This window comes from Sus scrofa, chromosome X (genome assembly GCF_000003025.6).
Source record: "Sus scrofa isolate TJ Tabasco breed Duroc chromosome X, Sscrofa11.1, whole genome shotgun sequence".
NCBI lineage: Eukaryota > Metazoa > Chordata > Mammalia > Artiodactyla > Suidae > Sus > Sus scrofa.
The window spans coordinates 98,074,128-98,099,529 of record NC_010461.5 but is presented as its reverse complement, the minus strand read 5'-3'; the positions used below and the strand labels follow the sequence as shown (position 1 = coordinate 98,099,529).

At 48.8% G+C, this 25,402-nt stretch overlaps 1 protein-coding gene across 16 annotated transcripts in view; it reads left to right on the top strand.

The window, feature by feature from the left end:
- The window catches only part of SEPT6 (septin 6), a 72,871-nt gene that overhangs the window by 6,553 nt on the left and 40,916 nt on the right, over nt 1-25,402 (top strand). For 13 of the 16 annotated variants that reach the window (XM_021080249.1, XM_021080248.1, XM_013986373.2 and 10 more), the window contains 2 exons: nt 10,765-10,879; nt 20,031-20,226. In XM_021080249.1, coding sequence (XP_020935908.1) covers nt 10,765-10,879; nt 20,031-20,226 — 311 coding nt within the window. Of the gene's footprint in view, nt 1-254; nt 718-4,292; nt 4,403-10,764; nt 10,880-20,030; nt 20,227-25,402 lie in introns of those variants that run through there. The other 3 variants (XM_021080252.1, XM_021080250.1, XM_021080251.1) reach the window with 3 other exon arrangements.

Below are 25,402 nucleotides of genomic sequence, written 5' to 3'. Positions count from 1 at the left end.
AAGACTCTGATGTTAAAAAGAGTCTCAGCTGAAATCCCAGATAGCACAGTCATGGCCATGTGTGGGCTTTCTTTTTTTTTGCCCCATATATCTTTAAATAAAAATCTTGGAGCCACCAGCCATGTAATGATGGATTATTTTAAGTAACAACTGGAGGGGAGGGGGCCGCGCGGAATAAATTAGAAACACAGACCCTTCCTCCTGGGTTTGGCAGGAGGAGGCTTCTGCTGCGGGGATTTGAAACCGTGGGTTTCTCTGCTGCCTGCACAGAGGAAGGAGGCCACATGCTCGGGAGAGGGAGAAATAACGTTACCGGCTTCTGCAGTGTCTTCTCATTAGAGGCAGCCATCTGCTGAATTATGCAGAGCGCTCTCCGCTGGCCTTGGAGTGGGGTCATCCTTTGCAGTCACTTAAAGGTGGCTGGGAGAAGCTTTGCAGGCCTCCTAGGGGACAGGACGCAGGGCTCAGGTTTCTCCTTCCAGGGCCCTCTCTGACCCCTAACGACGGCGCTGGGGTAACAGGAGCAGAACCCTGCTTTCGCGGCCCTGATGAGGTGCGAGGTAGCGCTGGGTTTTCTTTCGCAGCAGAGGGCCCCAGCTCTGAGCCCTGGCGAGGAGGCGGAACCAGGTTTTTTCAGATCCCTTTAAATGAGACCAGACGGAGGCAGAGGCAAATTCAGGCTCCCCAGAGGACAGTTGGGCATTCATCCAGAGGCTTGTGAGTAAACCTTTTTTCTCTTTGTAGCAGATTGGAGATAACAATGGCCAGAACACCTCGGAAACTCTGTTTAAATTGCCAGACTTGAAGGGAGCCTTGTCTGGCTTTTGTGGGAAAGTTGACCCACCCCGAGCAGGGGTCACCTCTGGCCTGAGGTAGAGATATTTTACCCAGAATCTGGCTGGTTGGGTTTGGTAGCCCTGGGGCTCCTGAGCAGAGGCCAGGGTGAGGCTTGGGCCCAAGTCAGGAGAGAGGGAAATGAGAGCTAGACGCGGGGAAGAGGATGCAGAAGAGGGGCCTCCATCGCCTCAGTGGCCCGCTATGGGTCAGGGCCACCTTGGTGAGGCCACGGGCTTCTGGGTCGTGTTCCATGACCCTTTACTGACCCCCTCCCCAAACTAGCGTCAGCCACAAGCCCAATGTCCCAGCATTCTAGCAGCAGAAAGATGTGGGTCAGCTTTTCCATTTGAGAGTGGCAGGGCCCTGGATCCTAGCACCTCTCTCTGTCACTAAATCGCTCTGTGACTCGGGACAAGTCACTTCCTCCCTCTGAGTCTCTGTTTCCCCTTTTGTAAAATGAGCGGTTGGATTAAGTGATCTTTAAGGGCGTTTCCAGCTCTATCATTGGACGGTTCTTGTGTTTCCTTATCCTCCAGCCTAATTTCTATTAGGTCCTTGCCTGCTTCTGCTTCTGAATGAGGTGGCAGCATTTAGCTCCACCCCTTCGCTGCTTTGACTCCGGGAGCTGGGTGGGGAGAGGGTTGTAGAGAAGCAAGCCTGTGCTTTTAGCGCAGCAGGGTCTCTGGAACTGGAAGAGAAAGAATCAACCCTTTAGATATTGTCTGTCCATCCCCGTAGGTGTATATAGCTATTGTCTTCCTATAAAGGTACATGACAGCCGAATTGTTGTTTACTGAATCCCCTTTTAAATGCACTAGGAGAGCTGGCTACTTAATAGAATCCTGCTGTGAAGCCTTTTACAGAATGAAAAGCCACTCTGGAATTGATCTGGTGTATTCCAATCCAGAGTTCCAGCTCTTGGATTTGCCAGAAATGGGCCTTCTCCCTGGATGAGGATGATTGCCTCTGTGGCTCCCCAGGATCTCCAAAGCTGCTCCCCCACTGAAAGGCACTGGGGCCTCCAAGGGGTGCTGCTCCCTTTTGCAGGCTTTATTTCTCCTTGGAAAGGCCCTCAGATTTCTCTCTCCCAGTTCAGGGCATTGCTACTACTGTTGGTTTCCTCTTAGCCCGGCTTAATCGGCTCGAGGGAAATCCTGACATTTGATGTATTAGGCATATTGGAGTTTTGGGTTTTTTTTTTTTTAACCTCTGGGAACTTATCAGTGCTTTTGTGGTTCTTATGGATGATAATACAGGGTAGTAAGTGGCAGTCACTCCCTTGACAACACTGGAGGCAGCAGATAGGGCTCTGCACCGAACTGTTTCATCAAGACTTTTGGCTGCATGTTTTAGGAGATGTGATTTGACTTTGACTTCTGGTTCATATGAATCTTTATAATAAGAAGGTATACTGTAGGGAGTTCCCGTTGTGGCTTAGCGGTAAGGACCTGGCTAGTGTACATGAGGAAGGGGGTTCGATCCCTGGCCTCCGATGTTAATTATCTGGCGTTGCCGTGAGCTCTGGTGTAGGTCCCAGATGCGGCCCGGAAATGGCATTGCTGTGGCTGTGGCGTAGGCCAGCAGCTGTAGCTCCAATTCGACCCTTAGCCTGGGAACCTCCATATGCCACGTGTGCGGCCCTAAAAGGCAAAAAAAAAAAAAAAAAAAAAAAAAGGTATATTGTATAATAATGTTATATATGGTATAATGTAGAGACTAATAAGGTTTTATGGTATTATTGGTAAAAATAAATGTTTTCTATACAATAAAACTGCCTGAAAGCTGAACACTTAACTGTTCTGACTAGCAACTTTTTGTTGCAACTAAAGCTTTCGCTAAAATAGCTGAAACTGCTTTCCTGCCTAGGAAAGTATATTCGTAGAATCTTCTTTTTAAAAAACAACATTTTAATTCTGATTATAAAAGTAAAATATGCCTATTGTAGAAAATTCAGAAAACAGAGAAAAGCAGCAACTTCTACAGCCCTTCCAACCCCAAAGTAACCATTGTTACCATTTTGGTATATATTCTTCCAGCTTTAAAAAAATGCATGTATAGGGGAGTTCCCGTGGTGGCTCAGTGGTTAATGAACCCGACTAGAATCCATGAGGATGCAGGTTTGGTCCTGGCCTCACTCAGTGGGTTAAGGATCTGGCATTGCCGTGAGCTGTGGTGTAGGTCACAGACATGGCTCGGACCCCGCGTTGCTGTGGCTGTGGTGTAGGCTGGCAGGTGTAGCTCCAATTTGACCCCTAGCCTGGGAACCTCCATATGCTGCAGGTGTGGCCCTAAAAAAAAAGACAAAAGAGAAAAAAATGCATGTATATTCTTTTCCCCCATGGTTGAGATGGTCCTGTATATACAGGTTTTGTTTTTGTTTTGTTTTGTTTTTGTCTTTTTATGGTCACACATGTTGTGTATGGAGGTTCCCAGGCTGGGGGTCAAATCGGAGCTGTAGCTGCCAGCCTACGCCACAGCCACAGTAACGCGGGGTCCGAGCCATGTCTGTGACCTACACCACAGCTCACGGCAATGCCAGATCCTTAACCCACTGAGTGAGGCCAGGGATCAACCCTGCATCCTCATGGATACTAGTCGGGTCCTTAACCTGCTGAGCCGCAGTGGGAACTCAATGTTTTTTTCTGCCTAACAGTATTTGTTTTTTTGGTTTTTTGCCTAACAGTATTTGGTGATCATTTTCCTATGCCATTAAATAGTCTTAGACAATAATTTTATCAGCCGCTTAATATTCCATCATACATCATTGAACTGTTGGGCATCCTGAACATTTGCAGGGTCTCTCAGAGAGCAATATTCAGAGCTGGGGATGGAGATAGAGAAAGGGAAGGAGTGAGAGATCAGGCCCACCAGTCACGTGAGGCTTCAAAGGAAAATCCTGTTTCAGTGTTTCTGCCCTTTCTTAGCATCTCCTTGCAGAGACAAGAGGAGAAATTTTAGGGCAAGCCCCCCTCATCGGCCATGAGTTCCAACCTTTTTGCTCTGGCCGTATCTTTCAGAATGACAGCTACTAACTTGGCCACCCCAGTTTTAAACGGAGGCAGGAAATTCTCCATCGACACAGATGTACCCTCAGTTCTCAGAGGCTTTCGATAGATACCACAAGGGTTGGAGGAGGGGTGGGGGAGGGGACGGGGGTGCCCACTTGGATGCCTATGAGCCCCTTTATTTTCAGAATAACAGCAAGGGGGGAACGATGCACAACTGGAACCATCTTCACTCACTCTTCATAACACGGACCTTCGAATATTCAATTAAAACAGGAAACTGGTCTGTGCTGAGGGGAGGAGGTGGAAGAGAAAAAGAGCGGTGTTTCTGCCTGCGATGTGCATGAAATGTGGTATAACGTACTTCAAAACCGCAGGTGACTGCAGATGAGGAGAAAACAGGAAATGTAATGGGGGGGCTCCCCCGTTCCCCGGAGCGCGCTTTCATTTGTGCCTTCCTTTCGGCGAGCTCCTCTCAGACTGGGCATCCTAATTACCCTGCTGCAAAGCTGAGTGAGAACTCTCTTTTCGTGTATTAAAAATGTTTTTCGATGGCACAGGTAAGGTGTGACCGCACTGATGCTGTGAAAGAATCCATCGATGCAGAAGCTTCCAGACGGGCCCCCTGAGTAATAAGCCCCTAGTTCCAGGCCCCTCCCCTGAGGTTCCTCTGTTCCTGGGTTGGTCGGTGTCTTTTCAGTCCCCTTTTCTCGGCACTCGCCTACATTTACATGCAAATACACACCGGGGCTTTTGTGCAGAGATGGGCTCCTACTGGGCTTATTGTTCTACAGCTTCTTTTTTTCTATGGTATAATCTGTCTTGGAGATATTCCCATCAGTATCTATAGACCTACTGTATTCTGGCTGCAGAATATTCCAGAGTATGCGTGTACCATAATTTAGTTAAATATTTTCCCATCGTCGGACGTTTAGGTTATTTTTCTAGTTGTTCAGTATTATAAATAATGCTGTAATGAATTTCCTTGTACCGTATGTGGATCTTTGTACAGGCATATGAGTTTCTGTAGAGTAAATTCCGAGGGGGAGGTTGCAGGGTCACGGGAGATGGGCCTTTTAACATTTGGGTGGCGGTGGCCTTTCTAGCAACTCAGTTCAAAGCCTCCGATATGGCACCACCTGCTACTCTGGATGATAATTCGAAGTTTTAGTGTCAGGCGTGCTGGGCCAAGTTGCCAGTTCCATCTACTCTTATGCACTTTGTGATGGTTCAGGCAACGTTCAATTAACTACAATCAAAATCGTCAGGACCTCAATTAATCAGGCAACCTGCAGTTCCCGTTGTGGCTCAATGGTAATGAACCTGACTCGTGTCCATGAGGATGCGGGTTCCATCCCTAGCCTCGCTCAGTGGGTTAAGAATCCGGTGTTGCCGTGAGCTATGGGGTGAGTTGCAGACACAGCTCGGATCTGGTGTTGCTGTGGCTCTGGTGTAGGCCGGCAGCCGTAGCTCCGATTCGACCCCTAGCCTGAAACTACCGTATGCCGTGGATGTGGCCCTAAAAAGACAAAAAAGAAATGTTCACTCTCATTAACAAAATGCAAATTAAGTGGCACGATACCATTCGTCGATGATTCCATTCACAATGGTTAAAAAGCCTTGGAAGCTTGAAAACCCACACTAGTCTAAGTGTGGGTAAACGATCTTGCATACTGGTGTTGGAAATAGACATTCGTACTGTTCTCTGTTGAATGATTTCTCAGTGTGTACCAAAGTCTTTTCCAATGTGTGTGCCCTTGGACCCAGCAGGTTTTATTTCTAGGAATTTAGCTTAAGGAAATAATCATATACTGTGCAAACCCATAAGAACGAGAATTATTATTTACAGTGTTGAAAACCTGAAAACACACTAAATGTGTAGCAGTGGAAGGCTGGTTGAGAAAGTAGGGTTGAGAAAATACAGTGGAATGCCATGTGGTCAAAAAAGTAATGTTTTAGAAGTTTACTTAATTACTCAAGAAAACATCCACACTATATTGTGTGTGATTATCAAGCCACGTGATGAAAAGGGATTTGCAAGATTATTCCTATTTTGTAAAAAAAGAGTACTGGAGTTCCCTGATAGCCTAGTGAGTTGAGGGTCTGGTGCTGTCACTGCTGTGGCTCCAGTCACCATGGTGGCTTCGGTTTGATCTCTGGCCTGGGAACTTCCACGTGCTACAAACATGCCCCCCCCCAAAAAAAAGGGTACAGACTGTAGGGAAATACATATAAATATTCGCGGTGATTATCTCTGGAGAATGATAGTACAGGTGATTTTAATTTTCTTTTTTTTATAATTTTCCATATGTTTTAAAACTTCTTCAATGAACATTGGTTACTCTTATAAAAACCTGATCATTGTAGTTTTAAAATACGGCTGTTTAAAACCAGAATCCTCGGCTTTTCCACTAAAGCATCCTTTCCCGGCTCCCCTCTTTCTGTGCTTGGGGCTATCAGTCCAAATTCCCAGTTTGGGGGCCTTGTAGCCTTACAGCTTTGATTGCTCCCCACTCCCTCTGCCCAGTCACCCCTTCTTTTGGACAGCTCTCAAATTTTTTCCTCCCTTTTGAGTCCCAAGTCAGATCAGTTCACTTCAATCAGCATTTATTGTCACCATGCCTGGCTGTCACTCTGCCAGTTAAGCGTTATTGGAGTCATCTCCTAATACGTCTTTCTGCCCCTGCACCCTCTCTCCTCCCATCAGTCAAGCACCCTGAAGCTGGAATGATCTTTTGAAAACACTGCCTGTATCCTGGCCCTCCCTGCTCAAAACACTGAAAATGCCCCTTTCAAAGCCCATTGCCTAGGGAATAAAGGCTATATTCTTTTTTCTACTATTTAGGGCTCTTCCAACACTGGGCTAGATGGGAGATAACTGTGGGCATGTGGGAGGTGCTTGGTGAGGACTTGACAATAAAATAGATCTTTAAGAATAAGAGGGAGGTCTCAGAGTTCCCACTGTGGCTCAGTAGGTTAAGAACCCAACTAATATCCATGAGGATGTGGGTTTGATCCCTGGCCTCGCTCAGGGAGTTAAGGATCCAGCATTGCTGCAAGCCGCAGTGTAGGTCACAGACATGGCTCAGATCTGGCGTTGCCGTGGCTATGACGTAGATCGGCAGCCACAGCTCCTATTCGACCCCTGGCCTGGGAACTTCCATATGCTGTAGGTGCGGCTCTAAAAAGAAAAAAAAAGAAAAAGAAAAAGAAAAACACAAACCAAACCAAAACGGTGGCGGTCTCCTCACTGCCCTCCACTGTCTTCAGTTTGAAAATTCCATTTCTTCACCTTTTGGCGCTTGGACCAGAGGCCTTGGAGCACTTGAAGTTTCATGGTGCTGAATTCGGAGATAGGAGGAAGCAGCCGGAGGTGATGAAATATGGCTCAGGAAACCTCAACTTTGAGTCCCAGTTTGCAATGCCAACTGAGTAGGAGGCTCCATGGAAAAAGCCTATTGGCTCTTAGGCCTCGACACTGTCTCCCCTGCAGTGTCAAGGAGCAAGAATGAACAGTGGGAAACTTACACCCTCCTTTGATTGCTTTGATAAAAGAAGGAGAAAGGGGTGAGGGCAGAACAAGGCCTGAGTGATGCCGGCCACTCATGAACCCCAGCTGTCTTCGGGTACCCCTCTGGGGCCCTGAATATACCAACCAGGACTGAAGGATGGCATATGGTTTGTCTGTCATGAATACTCCACTGGGAATGTGTGGGGTGGGATGTGTGAGGTGCCAGGTGGCAGTCACGGGCACTAGTCCTGTCTCTCACTCTTTGAGGATCTGATGACACCAAGCTGGGTGGAGGGCTAGCTGGAGACCGGTTCTGACAATGCCAGCTGCTGAGGGACTCCCCCACCATTGCAGCCCGGCCCTCTCAGTGGGAAAATGTATCCTTATGGACCTAGTCTAAAAGCAGGGCCCAGCCAGGAGTTCCCATTGTGATTCAGGGGATAACGAACTCAGATAGTATCCATGAGGATGTGGGTTCAATCCCTGGCCTTGTACAGTGGGTTAAAGGATCCAGCGTTGGAGTTCCCATGGCTCAGTGGTTAATGAATCCGACTAGGAACCATGAAGTTGCAGGCTCGATCTCTGGCCTTACTCAGTGGGTTAAGGATCCGGTGTTGCCGTGAGCTGTGGTGAAGGATGCAGATGCGGCTAAGATCTGGCGTTGCTGTGGCTCTGGTGTAGGCCAGCAGCTGTAGCTCTGATTGGACCCCTAGCCTGGGAACCTCCATATGCCGAGGATGCGGCCCTAGAAAAGACAAAAAAAAAAGGGCTCCAGCGTTGCCTCAAGCTGCTGTGTTGGTCACAGATGTGGCTTGGATCTGGCGTTGCTGTGGCTGTGGTGGTGTAGGCTGGCGGCTGCAGCTGCAATTGGACTCCTAGCCTGGGAACTTCCATATGCCAAGGGTGCAGCCCTAAAAAGCAAAAAAAAGAAAAAAAGAAAGAAAGAAAGAAAGAAAGAAAAAGAAAAAGACAGAAAAGAAGCAGGGCCTGTCCAGCCTAGGAGCTGCCTGCTAGCACAGCTCGGGATGCTGGTGCCGGCCTCCTGGCACTAACCATGCCCTTCTTGGATTGCTCTTGGCACCTTCCTGGTTGCGGAAACCTCAGTGTAGCCCCACCCAATAGAAACTCTGAATCCCCACATAGCCCACCCCTCCTGTCCAGCTCAGCTGTCTCTGGCTTCGCCCCTCCTTCCTGCACATCTCCCTTGTGGCCATGAGCAGTCAGCACACTTCTTGAGTACATGCAGTTCTCCTCCTTGGCTCCGTGGAAGCCTCCCTCAGTTTGAGATTCTCCCTGTTTTGTAAAACCATTAACGATGAGAAGATTTGGGGTGGAGTTCCCGTCATGGCTCAGCTGAAACGAATCCAACTGGTATCGACAAGGATGCAGGTTTGATCCCTGGCCTTGCTCAGTGGGTTAAGGATCTGGTGTTGCTGTGAGCTATGGTGTAGCTCACAGATTTGGCTTGGATCCGAGTTGCTGTGGCTCTGGTGTAGGCCCGCAGCTGCAGCTCCGATTTGACTCCTAGCCTAGGAGCTTCCATAGGCCTCGGGTGCGGCCCTAAAAAGCAAAAACTAAACTAAAATAAAATAAAAGAAGCTTTGGGGAAATGGTGGGGGGAGGGGGATAAACTGGGAGGTTAGGATTGACATCCACACACGTGGAATATGGATGAGTAGCGGGGACCTACTGTATAGCACAGGGAAATCTACTCAATACTCTGGCGACCTAGATGGGAAAAGAATTTCAAAAGGAATGGATATATGTATGTATAGGCAGAACTGACTCACTTTGCTGTACATGTGAAACTAACACAACAATGCAAATCAACTATACTCCAATAAAATTTTTACTTTTATTTTATTTTGGCTGCACCCATGGCATACGGAAGTTCCTGGGCCAGGGATCAAACCTGCACCACAGCAGTGACCTGAGCCAATGCAGTGACAACACCAATCCTTAACCCACTATGCCACAAGGGAACACCCAATAAAATTAAAAAAAATTTTTTTTTAATTATAGTTGATTTACAATGTTCTGTCAATTTCTGCTGTACAGAAAAGTAACCCAGTTATATATATATATGCATTCTTTATTTCACATTATCCTCCATCATTTTCCATCAGAAGTGATCAGATAGAGTTCCTTGGGCTATACAGCAGGATCTCATTGCTTATCCACTCCAAATGCAGTAGTTGGCATCTACTAACCCCGAACTCCCAGTCCATCCCACTCCCTCCCCCTCCCCCTTGGCAACCACAAGTCTGCTCTCAAGTCCATGAGTTTGTTTCTTTTCTGTAGATAGGTTCATTTGTGTTGCATATTAGATTCCAGATACAGGTGATATCATATGGTGTTTGTCACAATGCCAGATCCTTAATCCACTGTCCCACAAGGGAACTCCCAATAAAATTTTTTTAATAAAAACAAAGACAGTTTGGGACCTGCAGGCAAAGCAAAGACCCTCTGCTTTCTAGGGCTGTGAGTGGTTTGCCTGACCCTGATGGAGAACCAGAGGCAGCATGAGGGCAGTTCTCTAGCTGGAGGGAGCCACGAGTGTTCCATGGCATCGCGTGCTCTTTGGGGGCTTGATGGGAAGGATAACCTCACAGAGCAGTAAGGACAGCAGCGACAGTCTCTGGAGTGCTCATCACACGCTAGGCCCCATGTTCAGTGCTTGAAGATCGTCAGGCCCTTCCTAGGAGGTAGTAACTACTGGCTCCCGATTTTACAGGTGGAGAAACTTTGAGAAGTTGAATCATTTGTCTGAGGGCAGGAGGTGGAGGCTGTGGGACTCTAGCTCAGACCTGCCTGATTCCAAAGCCTATTCTCCTAACCTCTCTGCTGTGCCGCCTTTGTTAGATCCCCAGAAAGCCCCAGTGAGAGCAGTACTTGCTTTTCGAAGTGTCTTTGTCGTATTTGCTGAACAGTTTTGCATGTTCCAGGCCTTGTGCTAAGCTCGTTACAGGTGTCGGCATGCTTGAGGCTCCCAATATTACCCCTCCCCATAAGGTAATATTATCTCAGATGACAGACGTGGAAGGAAACGGAGTCTCTAAGAGGTTAATTCCCTTGTAAGTGATTGAGCGTGAACCCGAGTCTGGGAACCTCCAGCCCCCCGCGTTCTCATCCCTGACCCCGCCCTCCCACCTCCGATAAGCCCCTTCGGGAGTTTGCTGTGTCTGAACTATGTTGGCATTGATTATGGAGCTTCGAGGATGTCTGTTCCTAAGAATCCATGATTTCTAAGCTGATCGGTCATTTTGCTTTGGCTTAGGGCCTAGCTAAGGGGAGAGATGGGCTCGGGTGGGCGTCATGTCCCAGCACAGAGAACGTGTGGATGGGGACGTGAGCCCCGAGTTGCTTTTAAGCACCTTCTCATCTTCTCCTCTCCCTCTCCTTCCAAATCAGGGTGAAGGTTGCCGAACTGTCCCCCTGGCTGGACATGTGGGGTTTGACAGCTTGCCCGACCAGCTGGTGAATAAGTCAGTCAGCCAGGGCTTCTGCTTCAACATCCTGTGCGTGGGTGAGTATTTCCATAGCAGGAAATTCTATTACAGAATATGGATCCTTAATGGCTGGATGTGGCTTTGCAGGTAATTAGGTTCAATAGCGGGTCATTCTGATCTATTTGCAAGAGTGTTTTCCCCCTCCCCTCTTCTCCTTTTATCCCTCTGCTTGTCTGTGTAAGCAGCTGGCGGGAATTACATTTTCCCTGCCCAGACCTGAATGTGGGGCCATACCTTGGAGAAAACCCTGCAGTGTGACGCCCGGTGGGGCTATTGTGAGGGAGCTGGCCGGCTCGGCTCGGCTACTCCCGTCAGGTTGGCTCTGACTGTGAAAAACAGGAGCCAGGGCAGCATGGGGAGGGAGGTAATGGCTGTGGAAAGATGCCTGCCTACCTGCTGTGGGTAGTCGGTTGGGTCTGTGTTTCCTCTGCACCCCTGCCGAGCTTGGTACAGTTTGAGTTAAGTGTAGGGACCACACAGCTGTGTGCAAAATTCTTTTCTTCCCTTTAAGTATATCTCTGCCTGGACCTTTAGTCTCAAGTGTGGGAACCCCGTCTTAGTCGCCTCTGCTGTGCTAATCACAGCACCAGGAAAGTTTAGGAAAGCATGTGAAATGAATGAACGAATTATCCCCACAGGAACCACTGGCTGTACTTCTCAAACACTTGCCCATGTCAGCAGTTTGGGTCTTTGCTAGGACTCTGGGATGTGAACAGAGCGAGTGGCATTCATATTCTCAAGGAACAGGAGTTCCCATTGTGGCTCAATGGTTAGCGAACCCGACTAGCATCCATGAGGATGCGGGTTCGATCCCTGGCCTCCATCAGTGGGTTAAGGATCCGGTGTTGCCGTGAGCTGTGGTGTAGGTTGCAGACGCAGCTTGGATCTGGCAGCTACAGCTCTGATTCGAACCCCAGCCTGGGAACCTCCTCATGCCTTGGGTGCGGCCCTAAAAAGACAAAGGCAAAAAAAAAACAAAAAGAAAAAAACAAAAAGAGAGAGAGACCGTATTCTCATGGTACAGATGGAGACCAAGAAACTTGGGAGGCTAAGGGACTTACCTGAGGCAACACAGACAAGTGGCAGAGCCATGTCAAGGACCCGGCTCTACCCGACCCTTTGCCCCTCCTCCTGCTTCTGTAACCGCTGCCAGCGACATCTCTTGGGAACACAAAAGCACTTTGGAAACTGTCAAGCACCAACCAAACAAGTCTGAGGAACAGCAGTTCCTTCGCATTCTTTAAGAATCTCTCTTTAGGATGTTCCCATGTGGTGCACTGGGTTAAGGATCCAGCAGCAGCTGTGGCCCAGGCCACAACTGTTTTTGCGGGTTCTATCCCTGGCCCAGGAACTTCTATATGCCGCAGGTGCAGCCAAAGGAAAAAAAATCTCTTCTTAAACCTTAAATAATCCCAAATTTGCAAGCTTGATCACGGTGTATAATTTTCACTATACAGTATGTACAGTACAGTAAGGCATACCTGCATATTTTGGGTGACCCAACTCCAAACCTTAATGATTGTGTAAGTGCCATAATAATGGTGGTTTTCATGCCAGTGGGAGCACTTTTGCTAATTGCCTTTTCTTATTTTTGTGTAGAGTGTACGGGGAATTCATTCATGTTGAGGGTTTGAACAGCTACTGAATTGGATATTCTACTCTCTAGTGTAGTCTAAACTTCTGTTTTCTGACTGGGGTCATTCATTCTCTGGACTCTTGTCTTTTTCTTCTCCATCCCCAGCACTCCTCACATCATTCTCTGGAGGAGAATAACTACACTCTCAAGGATAAGGAGAGAAATCAAAGCCACTTGTAAATCTGGGTGTCAGGCGGTCAGCTAGGCTCACTCACTAGCAAAAGGACTCACTCCCATACACCAGCTTTGGAACCTCTGAGATGAAAATATGTGCCTCGCAGATTTACACATCGTGGGCCTGAGAGTCCAGATGTTATTGCTTCAAATGCCATACGTCTACTCGTGTTTATGATGAGGTGCCATGAGGAGAGGGATACAAAATAAACAGCAGTCAGTTCCCATCACGGCTCAGCGGAAATGAATCTGACTAGTATCCTTGAGGATGTGGGTTCGATCCCTGGTCTCACTCAGTGGGTTAAGGATCCAGCGTTGCCGTGAGCTGTGGTGTCGCTCGCAGACATGGCTTGGATCCCGAGTTGCTGTGGCTGTGGTGGAGGCCGGCGGCTGCAGCTCCGATGAGACCCCTAGCCTGGGAACCTCCATATGCTGCGGGTGCGGCCCTAAAAAGCAAACAAACAAAACCAAAAACCAAAAAACCCCTAAATAAACAGCCGTCATGGTGATCGATATGAAGATCAAAGCCCATCACATCTAATATTAGCAGAGCCGGATCTTTCCCATCTTTGGCTGAGGGCCAATTTATTTCACATAATATTTGATCACAAAAAACTTCCCAATCAACGACTCCCTTGGCATTCCCTCCAGAGCTCTGGATGACCTGCATCGAAGTTGAGGGGGTGAGAAGTGAAGCGACAGGCCCACCCTCATCAACCTTTCAAACCAAGAGCAATCAGGCGGACTAGGAAAGCTGTAGGCAGGAGGCCGCATAGGTTGGAAGGGCTCTCTGAGGGTGGAAATGTAGGGCAATTGGACTTGTGGGCCACAGACTCCCCCAGGGCCCAGAGGAAGAGGTAGCCAAGCTCCGGGCAAAGTGAGTGGGAGAAATAGTAAACCCCTCTCCACCCCCCTTCTGCAGCTGCCGCTGCTCCACTCTGCACCTGCCCGGAGCAGGCCCTCCAAGGGGGCGGGGCGGAAAGGAGACTCTCACACCCAAGGAGTCACTCTCTGTCCTTACTTACCAAGTTTCAGCAAGTAGCTGTCCCACTTGCTCCCCTCTTAGCCCTGCAGGTGTATCCCTTGAATGCATCCACCTGGACTGGGTTAATTTCATTCCTCATCCCTGATCCAAAAAAGCCTAAAACAGGAGTTCCCACGGTGGCTCAGTGGGTTATGAACCCAACTAATATCCATGAGGAAGCGGGTTCGATGCCTGGCTTTGCTCAGTGGGTTAAGGATCCGGCGTGGCTGTGGCTGGCTCCGATTGGATCCCTAGCCTGGGTATCTTCATATGCCGCTGGTGCAGCCCTAAAAAAAAAAAAAACCAAAACCAAAACAAACAAAAAACCAAAAAAGCCTGAAACACATGCATCCTCCTCCCTGGCTGGGCTCACAAGCCTGTCATTGCTCTGAGAACCCACAATTTGGGCCAAAGTCATAAGTGCCTTACAGGGCAATCTCAGCCCAGCCTTGGGGCTGGGTACTGCCACCGACTTGGCAAAGGGTCCACAGCTTGGCTGCTGAAGGTGACCCTGGGTCTCTTAGGACCCTCAGTGACTGTACTTTCATGCCTACTGCCTGCGCATAATGGTCAGGTTTGCTCCCTTAATGACTGTTACAAAACAATCCTGTTTAAGCCTAGAGTATGTTTCCCCAAAGGGTTTTCTTTTCCTTTCTGATAGGGCATTTTAAGTGTAAAATTATGGTCACCCTAGCTTCTCTTGTTAACAGAGACCTAGGATATTTTTATCGCAGAATTGTTTATCTTGGTGCCGGGCTGCTGATCAGAGGCCCCAGTCCAGCAGAGTGAGTGGCCTACATGCCAATGTGCACATGTGCATGTTGGGATCAACGGAGAGAATTTGTATGAGTCCAGAGCGTAATTTATACACAAGGGCACTGATTAATGACACCCACGCACATTATTTTTAGAGGGCTAGGCACATGGGCGTGAACATATCATGGCTCCTCTCCAACAGATTCTCTGCAGTCGACAATAGTTACCGAGCGGGGCAAGGTTCCCTTCCCCCTCTAAAAAAATTAACTAGTCCCTTAGCTTTGGAAATCACCAGGATCCCATGATTCTAGATATAGTCCAGGAGGCCTCGGAGGAACCGGTAGAGTCAGCGGTACAAATGTTCTCCTGGGAAAGAGCCCTAAAGAGACTCAGGCCTCCAAATGTGCCAGCAGCAGAGAATGCCTGTGACCAGCACAAAGGGTCATAATGATAATATTTACTTTGAAGCTGCTCAGGATTCCGGGCTCAAATGGGCTCTGTTGAACTTGGGAAGGGAAAAAAAAAAAAAGCCCATATACAAGAGAAGCAGGATTGAGGCTGAGCACAGGAGGAGGGGAAGGGCAGCTAGCATTCTCTCAAGGTCAGTGGGCAATGGTTTCATTCCTCCTGCTCTGGAAGAGGCCACCACCCACCTGCCTAAGGCAGGCTGGCAGAGGTGGTGCACTGATCAGCGTCTAACAACCCACTCTCAGGAGAAAAGTGGCCGTGGTTTATAGTATTTGTCAGTTTCTATGGTGTCGTTATCCCCACCATGGCAGGTTTTTAAGCTGTCATCATGACATCACTACACGTGGGCTTGGGAAGAGCCACAGGAAGCCGGGCCAGCCGGCTCCACACACCCGTGTTTGCCAGGGCCTCAGCAAGATCAGGAAGGGGTAGATGGCAAGGTCACAGAGCCAGGCAGGACCTTGTCCCCATCCATAGGCTCTCTTAGCCAACAGGAGTTCCTGAAGAGTTTCCTTTTGGACACCTCTCCGTTGAACTCAAAGACGTTCCTTTTGGTTTGTTCCAACACTTGCAGCAGCAAGGGACTAGCCCCATGGGATTGGACTTCGAGTTCCATGCGAACAGGGATTGTGGGTGTCCTTCCTGTTCGTGACTGCCTTCTCTACCTCGGAATCTGTGCCTGGCTCCCATCAGAGGCTCGGTAAACATTTGTTGAATGACTGAATGAACCAATATATCTCACCCATGGAACACAGTAGAGCATACATGGGCTCCAGTGTCAAACTGCTGGGACTCAAGTGCTGGCAATGCCACATACTACTTTTGTGATCCTGGGCCAGGTACTTTGGCCACATTTTATGGATGAGGAAGGTAAGGTGCAGAGAAGCTGAAGAGCAGAGGCAGATTCACTCAGCAAGAAAGTAGCTTGGTGAACCCACCTGTAAATTAAGGACAAATAGTAGCCTTACCTTAATACACAGGCTTATTGTGGGGCATAAATAAGGAAATATATGTAAGGTGTTTACAATGGTGCCTGGCACATAGTAAGTGCTCCAGAAGCAATAGCTATTATTGTTATCACTGCAACCTGCTCATTTTATGGAAAAAGAGCCTGGGTCCAGAGAGGGGGAAGGGCTCGGCTTAGGTCACACAGTCATTTAATGATAACTCTCCTGGGACTCTGCATTTCATCACTTGCAAAGACTTAATCACAAGGTACCAGAGGATGCAGATGTTAACAGCACGTGAGGAAAAGGGCTAAGCTTTCCTTTATCACAGTGGTTTTGAACTTAGGATAGGAGGTCAACATCAGACTATTCCAAGGAGTATAATTTGAAAACACATATTTCATATTCCATATTATAAATCGAAATTCTTTTTATCTTTTTATTTTATTTTATTTTGCTCTTTAGGGCCACCCCCGCGGCATATGGAGGTTCCCAGGCTAGAGGTCTAATTGGAGCTGCAGCCACCAGCCTACACCAGAGCCACAGCAACGAGGGATCCAAGCTGTGTCTTCGACCTACACTACAGCCCATGGCAATGCCAGATCCTCAACCCACTGAGCAAGGCCAGGGATCGAACCCACAACCTCATGATTTCTAGTCAGATTCATTTCTGCTGCGCCACGACGGAAACTCCGAAATTCTTTTTTAAAAACCTCGCGTTTCCAGGATCCTAAATACATTAAGCCAAGTGAGAGGAGATCCTGTTGGCTGGTGGAGATGACTTAAAAAAGGGTTAAGAAACTCTGCTGTCCACTCTGAGGAGGGAGCGGGAGAGAGAAATTGACCCCTCGGGACTCCTCAGGTTTCCTGCTGGAATCTCATTGCCAAGTTCCCACCTTCCGGCCGGGGTGTGGAATCTGCTGACCCGATCCGAGTTAGGCCTCGAGTGACTCCCCTCCCTGCTCAATACTGGGCCCGGGAGTAGTGTGGGAGGGGACATCATCATAGGCTCAGGCTGGCTCTGTGCCAGCCATAGCCAAGGAGCGGGAGAGACACAGAGAGAGAGAGAGACAGAGAGACACCCCCCACCCCAGGCTCTACATGGATGGGAAACTGGAATGAGAGCCCTCGAGAGCAATGAGGGGCCAGCTCGCTTGATTTTCTGCCCTCTTCTCATGTTGCACTTATCACCGTTCCCTAGACACCCGCCCCTCTGGGTCTTTTCTTCCAGACACCCGTCACTGAGCATCTAATTTCCACAGTCCTTTTGCGCTGGCAGGCATCCTGGTGGTCATTTCCCTTTTGCCCTGCCCAGCCCAGCCCTGCCCTGCCCCGTCCAGCCCGGCCTGCCCGGCCTCCCCTTCTCCAGCTGCGCAACCAGGGCGGGGGTGGGCCCTCCCTGTGTGGTACCTGCTCCTGAGACCTCTCTGGGCCTCATGCTCTGGGAGGGCGACCAGAGGTTGCCCAGCCCCTGCTCTCCGAGAATTCTTAGGCTCAGGAAGTCAGGGAGCCAGCTCTGGGTGCTGGGGGGGTCGGGGCCCCCAAGTCCCTAGGAGCCTCGGGGCATTCAGCAAAGAGCTCGCCAAACAGAAGAGAGGGTTAAAAGGTGGCTTGAACCTCCGCGCTCAGAGGGAAGGTGAGTTAGGGGAGGGAGCCACCCTGTGGCACCCCCCACACACCTTTGTTGGGGGGAGGGCAGGCAGTCTATTGCTTGACCCAGTCTGCCACCTCCCATGGCAAAGGCCCCCACCTCACCAGATTTTTCTAGGGACCCAAATACTTCCTGTTCCTCTAGGGAGGGGGAAAAAAAGGCCTCTTCTGGGAGAGTCTGTGCTGCTAATAGGTATAGCAGACCCTGGCTGGAAACATGATCTGCGTGAGGAACCATTTCCCTGCACCCTGGCAATCAACCCCGTTCATCAGACCTGGCTATGAACTTGGGCCGGGGGGCCGGGTAGCCAGGCTGAGTAGAATGTTCTCCTTGTTCTCTCTCGCTCACCAATCTCTCCACACACAGAAAGCTCTCAGCATAGACGGAGATTTTTAAAAGCACGTTCTGCACTCATAGCTCATTATTCGGGATCAAAGAGATTTGCAAGATGCAAAGCTAGACACACCCAGAGGGTGGGGAGGGGGAGAGATGGGCCTTTTCCAGTTATGGGCCACGCAGCTCTAACTCTAGCCCAGGACTGCCCTGCGGATCTGTGCTGGCTGGGATTTGCCCAGGGCAAACCCACTCCCGACTGGGGAGACCTGTCCATTCTCACTATCTCCAGGGGTAGGAGCAGGGAAGGGGAGGAGAAGGGTGAGGAGAGCAGAACAGCAGGGTAGCCCAGGTCCTCAAATCGAGGTCCTTGGCTCCTGGTGGTGGCTTCAGATCCTTTGCTGGCTTGACGTCCTTTGCATTTCTCAGGAATAGCCTCCAAAAACCTTCACCACTCCCCACAGCTCTCCTTCCACTGTCTCCATGGTGTGAAAGTCAAGACTTGAAATTCCAGTGGTTTAATTTATTAGCATACTGCAGCCTGTTAGTTAAACAAACAAATGACTGGCTTGTTTGACATTTAAAGGGAAGAATAATTTGTGGCCTGCTAAATTCCCTCTTCATTAGCTAAAAATGGTCTCTCCCCTGGGATACACATCCAGGCATCTGCAAAGCACTGCCTGGGCCTGGCAGGGAGACAGGTGGGGACAGAAAGGAGAGGGTATTTCTTTGATGAGAGACGGCTGTCCCTTTCTTTTGAGCTTGAAACTAGCCTTTAAATTATTATTATTATGAAAGTTATACATGTTCCTTGTAGAAAGCTTGGAAAATAAAAGCATAAAGAAAGGAGTTCCCATCGTGGCACAGCAGAAACGAATCCAACTAGGAACCATGAAGTGGCAGGTTCAATCCCTGGCCTTGCTCAGTGGGTTGAGGATACAGCGTTGCTGTGAGCTGTGGTGTAGGTGGTAGACGCAGCTTGGATCTGGTGCTGATGTGGCTGTGGTGTAGGCTGGTGGTTACAGCTCTGATTAGACCCCTAGCCTGGGAACCTCCATATGCTGCAAGTGCGGCCCTAAAAAGCAAAAAAAGAAAGAAAAAAGAAAGAAAGAAATGAAAACCACACATAACCCCACCACCCAGACATGACCATTGGTAAGAGCATATTGTATGTCCTTCCAGTCTTTTCTAGGCATAACTCTAACTTCACCATCACTGCCTTTAACACAGTTTCTTTTTCAGACTATAAAAACAATGCAGGGAGTTCCCTGGTGGCCTAGAGGTTAAGGATCGGGCATTGTCACTTTGTCACTGCTGTGGCAGGGGCTTTTTTTTTTTTTTTTTGTCTTTTTGCTATTTCTTGGGCCGCTCCCGCGGCATATGGAGGTTCCCAGGCTAGGGGTTGAATCGGAGCTGTAGCCGCCGTCCTACACCAGGGCCACAGCAATGCTGGATCCGAGCCTCGTCTGCAACCTACACCACAGCTCACGGCAACGCTGGATCGTTAACCCACTGAGCAAGGCCAGGGATCGAACCTGCAACCTCATGGTTCCTAGTCAGATTCGTTAACCACTGCGCCACAACGGGAACTCCCTGTGGCAGGGTCTTGATCCCTGGCCCAGGAAATTCTACATGCCGCAGGTGCTGCCAAAAAATAAAAGTAAAAATAGTGCATATTCAATGTTTTTTTGAAAATCCTTTGTAAACTTTATTTTTCATAGTTGGCCAACCCATTTTATTTATCTGCTTATTTTTTTCTTTTTAGGGCTGTACTTGTGGCATATGGAAATTCCCAGGCTAGGAGTTGGATCGTCGGATCCTTTAACCCACTGATCAAGGCCGGGGATCGAACCTGCATCCTCATGGATACTAGTTGGGTTCTTAAACTCTGAGCCACAACAGGAACCCCCTCTATTTTTAAATAGCACAAAAATATGAAGACTCAAAGGATAATTACCCCAATTCCACTCTCCTGAGATGACTGCTGCTAACATGGTGTTGCAGGATCTTAGACTCTGTTTCACAAAACTGAGATCAAACAGTCCAGATAGTTCTATGTGCTCTTAGTGCCTTATCGTGTCCCTTTTCCCATGTCAGTGACTGTGCATCCGAAGTGCTGTGTGTGATGGCTTCGTGGTTATTGTGCGAATGGATCATAATTTACCTTTTTGTTTTTCAGGAGAGACAGGTTTGGGCAAGTCCACCCTTATGGACACCCTGTTCAACACCAAGTTCGAGGGGGAGCCAGCCACCCATACACAGCCAGGTGTCCAGCTCCGGTCCAATACCTATGACCTTCAAGAGAGCAACGTGGGCCTGAAGCTCACCATTGTTAGCACAGTGGGCTTCGGGGATCAGATCAACAAGGAAGACAGGTAAGGAAGGCAGTGGGGTCGGGAGGAGCTCACCATGGGGGTCTCGCTGGACCCCTTCTCAGAGCAGTCGGCAGGCAGCTCGCCAGCGTCGCCTCCACCCAGGGTTCCTGTCTGTTTCACCTGTTCCACTCCACACGCTTTGCCAAAAGAAGGACGTCTTTCCACTCCATTCAGCAGACATTTATGGAGCGTCTATGTTGTGCCAGGTACCGCTGTGCTCTGACCATCTCAAGAGGAATGACTTTGTCTCTGCCCTTGAGGCACTCACGGGGAAGCCCGACTTCAAGCAAGTTCCTTTGAGTGTGACGTGCTCTGCAAAGGACAGGGCACGCAGAAGTAAAGGACAGGTTACAATGAGAGCACGAAGGAGAGAACGGTCAGCTCCAGGCGGGGAGATCAGGGAGGTCTGCACGGAGGAGGGGCCCTCTGAGCTGGACCTGAAGGGTGAACAGTTTTGCCAGACAGACAAAGGAAGGTTGGGCAGGGCAGTCCGGGCAGGGGCACGTGCTCGTACGGAGGGAGAGAGATGTGAAAGACGGTGGCCTGTTCTAGGGGACGGCGGTTGCACTCTTGCTAGGCCAGGAGCAGCGTTTCTGTGAAGCTGGTGTAGCCTGTTTCAGGGCCTCCCTTGCACACACCCGCTCCAAGGCCTTGGACCTAATTTCTAGTCATTACATTGTTTGACTAATGTGTGTATTAGGGGTGTTTGCGGCCAGAATACATGAGACACACATTAGGCTCTTCAGATTGTTTAAGCTTTGGGTCTGGCCATTCCTGCTCTGCCCCTGGGCTGGCACTTGGCATGGGCTGGGGAAAAGGTGCGGGGACATGAGCCTGAAGAGGTAGGCAAGGGCCAGATCTTGGAGGGGTTTATAGAATGTGTGGATATGGAGCCATTGAAAGACTGTATGAAGTAAAAAAGATGTAGTTGGATTGGCCTTTGAAGAGGGGCTTAGAGACAGTGTGGAGATGGACTGCAGAGTAGGAAGGCCCAATGGGAGGCTGTTGGACCAAGTCGGTGGAGGCCAGCGGGAAACGGTGCTGAGACAGGAAGGGGAGACAGATTTGAAAACTCTTGAGTAGGTAGATGCAACGACTTGGTGGAGACTTGGTGTGGGGTTGTGAAGGCAAAAGAAGAATTTGGAATGAGGCCCAGATTTCTGGCTTTGGACAGTGGACAGATGGTGGTGGCATTCGGGAAAATGTTCTGTGAAAACAGAAAAAGAGAACCATGGTTTTTTTTTTCTTTTTCTTTTTATGGCTGCATCTGCGGCATGTGGAGGTTCCCAGACTAGGGGTTGAATCAGAGCTACAGCTGCCAGCCTACACCACAGCCACAGCAATACCAGATCCGAGCCGCGTCTGCCACTTACACCACAGCTCACGGCAACACCAGATCCTTAACCCGAGGAGCGAGGCCAGGGATCGAACCCGCATCCTCATGGTTCCTAGTTGGATTCGTTACTGCTAAGCCGTGACGGGAACTCTGAAAACCATGCTTTAAGAGAATCAGCTGTTTCAGACATGTTGAGTTTGAGCTGCCTGGGGACCGTCCAGAGATGGGCTGACCTTTATAGGTCTGCAGATGACTTGCAGGGTCAGAGGTCAGGAGAGGGTCTGCGCTGGAAACAGACTTTGGGTTATCAAGGTATAAGTGATATGTTCCAGCCGCACAAACACACAAGATCATCCAGGGATCAGAGTCGAGCGAGATGAACACCGGGCTAAAGGCTAAAACCTGGGGCTGTTTAGTCAAGAGATGGAGGAAAAGACATCCTGGAAAGAGTCCGAGCTGGAATAAGCAGAGAGAAAGGAGCAGAGACTGTGGGCGCTTGAGAATGGTGTGCAAGTGAGGGCTGGGGTGAGGTGCTGTTGCTGCGATGAGGGCTGAGCTGAGGGAGCGGGAGGGGTCAGGCACCATCTGCATTTAACTAAAAGTCACATGGTTGTCACACGTGCTCACTGCAGAAAAGACCATTCATCATTTTGAGCAGTGTCCGCTCATCCTTTGAGGATTCCCTTGCTGCGTAGATGAACTATATTCCAAATTCTTCTATTTCTCCCTTAGAGTGTGTAACAGCCATACTCATTTCCTTATAATGAATAAATATATGTAGCTCCTTAATAATTGAACTGAATTCTGTTTTCCATTTGAAATTCTAGACAAAGGACACCTCTGCTTTTTATAGGCTTGCTTATCGTGCTAATCTTGTTTGGCGGAGAATAAATTAGACCCTGGGGAAAGGAGATATTTGGGTCACAATATGAGTGATTAATCTCAGCTGCAGATTGAAAGGCATCTCCTCAATTAAAATTTCTCACAGTTCTCAGTGACATACAGTCAACATAGCTAACGTTGGAAAGTGCCTTGATGATGACAGTTTGGGAAGACTGAGCTGATACAGCCCCTTAGAGGCTAAGCTACTTCTCTCTATTTATTTATTGACTGCACCCGCGGCATCTGGAAGTTCCCAGGCCAGGGATCAAACCCACGTCACAGCAACGACCTGAGCAACAGCAGTGACAATGCTTGATCCTTAACCCACCAAGCCACTGGGGAACTCCTACTTCCCTTATATTTTTAATATTCTTATTTTTCCTGATTGTAAGTATGATACATACTCATACATAATCAAATATTACAAACTTGAATAAGTAGAAATGAGAAGCGTCCCTGGAATTGGGCTGGAGAACAGGAGTGAAGTAAGCTCCAAGGATTTGTCATAAAAAGGAGTGTCTTCTGCATTCTGACACGGCCGTGTAAGCATAGATAGATCAGTGCAACTGCATTGAAATAGTGTGTTGGAAGGGCCCGCCTGGAGTTCCTGTCGTGGGGCAGGGGTTAACAAATCCGACTAGGAACCATGAGGTTGTGGGTTCGATCCCTGGCCTCATTCAGTGGGTTAAGGATCTGGCGTTGCCGTGAGCTGTGGTGTAGGTCGAAGACTCGGCTCGGATCTGGTGTTGTGGCTGTGGCGTAGGCCGGTGGCTACAGCTCCGATTAGACCCCTAGTCTGGGAACCACCATATGCCATGGGAGTGGCCCTAGAAAAGACAAAAAGACAAAAAAAATAAATAAATAAAAAAAAAGAAGGCCCCACCTTACCCAGGGTGTAGGGACAAACTGAGAAGGGCAGTGACAAAAGCCACATCCTGGGGAAAGACACCACGTGAAGGATGCTGGAACAAAAAGAACTCGAGAGACAGAGGCTAGAAAGAGGGGTGCTTAGGAACTTGGGTTTTGGTCTCAAACAGACCTGGGTTCAGATCCCATCTTGCCACTTATTAGTTCAGGGATCTAGGACAAGTGTTCTGTCTCGTCTCAGCCTGTCCATCACCATGGTTGTGGCTGGACTGGCCCTTGTGGTTCTTTTTGTGATTGCAAGATGCCCTCAGTAATAACCATCAGGAAACTTTGGTGGGGGGAGGGTTTATTACTCACAGGTCCTGGAAAGGGCAAGGCACATGTGGGGCTACACAGCAAAGCTGAGGATAGAGAAAAACAGAGCACATGGGCTTGGGGTTCTGCTTTCATTGGGATTGAGGGTGGTGGCCTATGGTTTTGCGGGCTTGTTCTTTACTGGTGAATGTAAAACATAAGAGAAAGAATTTTAGGAGTTCCCGTCGTGGCGCAGTGGTTAACGAATCCAACTAAGAACCATGAGGTTGCGGGTTCGATCCCAGACCTTGCTCAGTGGGTTAACGATCCGGCGTTGCCGTGAGCTGTGGTGTAGGCTGCAGACGTGGCTCGGATCCCGCGTTGCTGTGGCTCTGGCGTAGGCCAGTGGCTACAGCTCCGATTGGACCCCTAGCCTGGGAACCGCCATATGCCACGGGAGCAGCCCAGGAAATGGCAAAAAGACAAAAAAAAAAAAAAAAAAAAAGAAAGAATTTTAAAAAAACGTGGGGAGAGAGGAGATCCCTAGTGACTCAGCTGGTTAAGGATCTGGCGTTGTCACTGCTGTTGTGGCACAAGTTCAATCCCTGGCTTGGGAACTTCCAAATGCCACGCACTCAGCCAAAAAGAAAGAAAGAAAGAAAAAAAAAAAAAACACGTGGGAGAGAAGAAAACAAATGGCCTAAACGATCCCTTATGGAAATCCACTAAGATCTTTAAAAACAGAGAAGCATGGGATTGGGGGCTAGCTCCTTATCTTTCTGTGGCTGGCAAGGTGTTTATTTGAGATAGCAGCCCTTGAAGGGGATGGCTTTTTGAAGTTGGTGCCTCCGAAAGTAAAGCTTAAATCAGGCACTTGCCTCACAGAGATACCAGTTACAACTGTCAGAGCTTACACTACAACCAGGCACTTAAATTCTCTGCTTCAGTTTTCTGTAAACGCTGGGGATGATGATAATACCCAAATCTACCCAGAGGCTTGTGATGAGGCACACTCGATGTGTACAGCATAGGAGAGGCTAAATGAGGGCTCAGAGTCACTAATGAACAGAAGACATTGTTATGATCATGACTTTCATTGGTGGAAGCATCGAAGGAGACTCATATCACGTAGCATATAGGAGGGGATGGTAAATGGTGACCCGGAAGATAAAAACTGAAAAATAGCCATCGGGTTTAGCAACACGAAGGTCATTACTCCCCTCTGGAACAATAATTCCAGGGAAACTGAGTAGATACTAGATTGCCATGAGTGAGTGGGAGGGAAGGAAAGGCATCAGAATAGCAAAAGGAGCAGTTGGACAGAAGAATGAGTCCAAGATCAAATTCATGCTTATATGGGAATTTAGCATTTGTAAGTGAGCAAGAAAAGAATGGACTATTCAAGAAACTATGTTGGGGGAGTTCCAGCTGTGGTTCAGAGGGTTAAGACCCGACTAGTATCCATGAGGGTGAGGGTTCAATCCCGGGCCTCGCTCAGTGGGTTAAAGATCTGGCCTTTCCTAGAGCTGTGGTGTAGGCCGAAGACAGCTCGGATCTTGCGTTGCTGTGGCTGTGGTGTAGGCTGGCAGTTTCAGCTCCATTTCAACCCCCAGACGGGGAACTTCCATATGCCATGGGTGAAGCTCTAAACAAGCCAGAAAAAAAAAAAAAAAAGAAAGAAAAAGAAAAAAAGAGAAGAAAAAGAAGGAAAGAAAATATGCTGTGAAACTAGGTCATCCAATAGGAGAAAATAAGATGAGGCCCTCCTACACAAACACCATTCACAAAAATAGATTC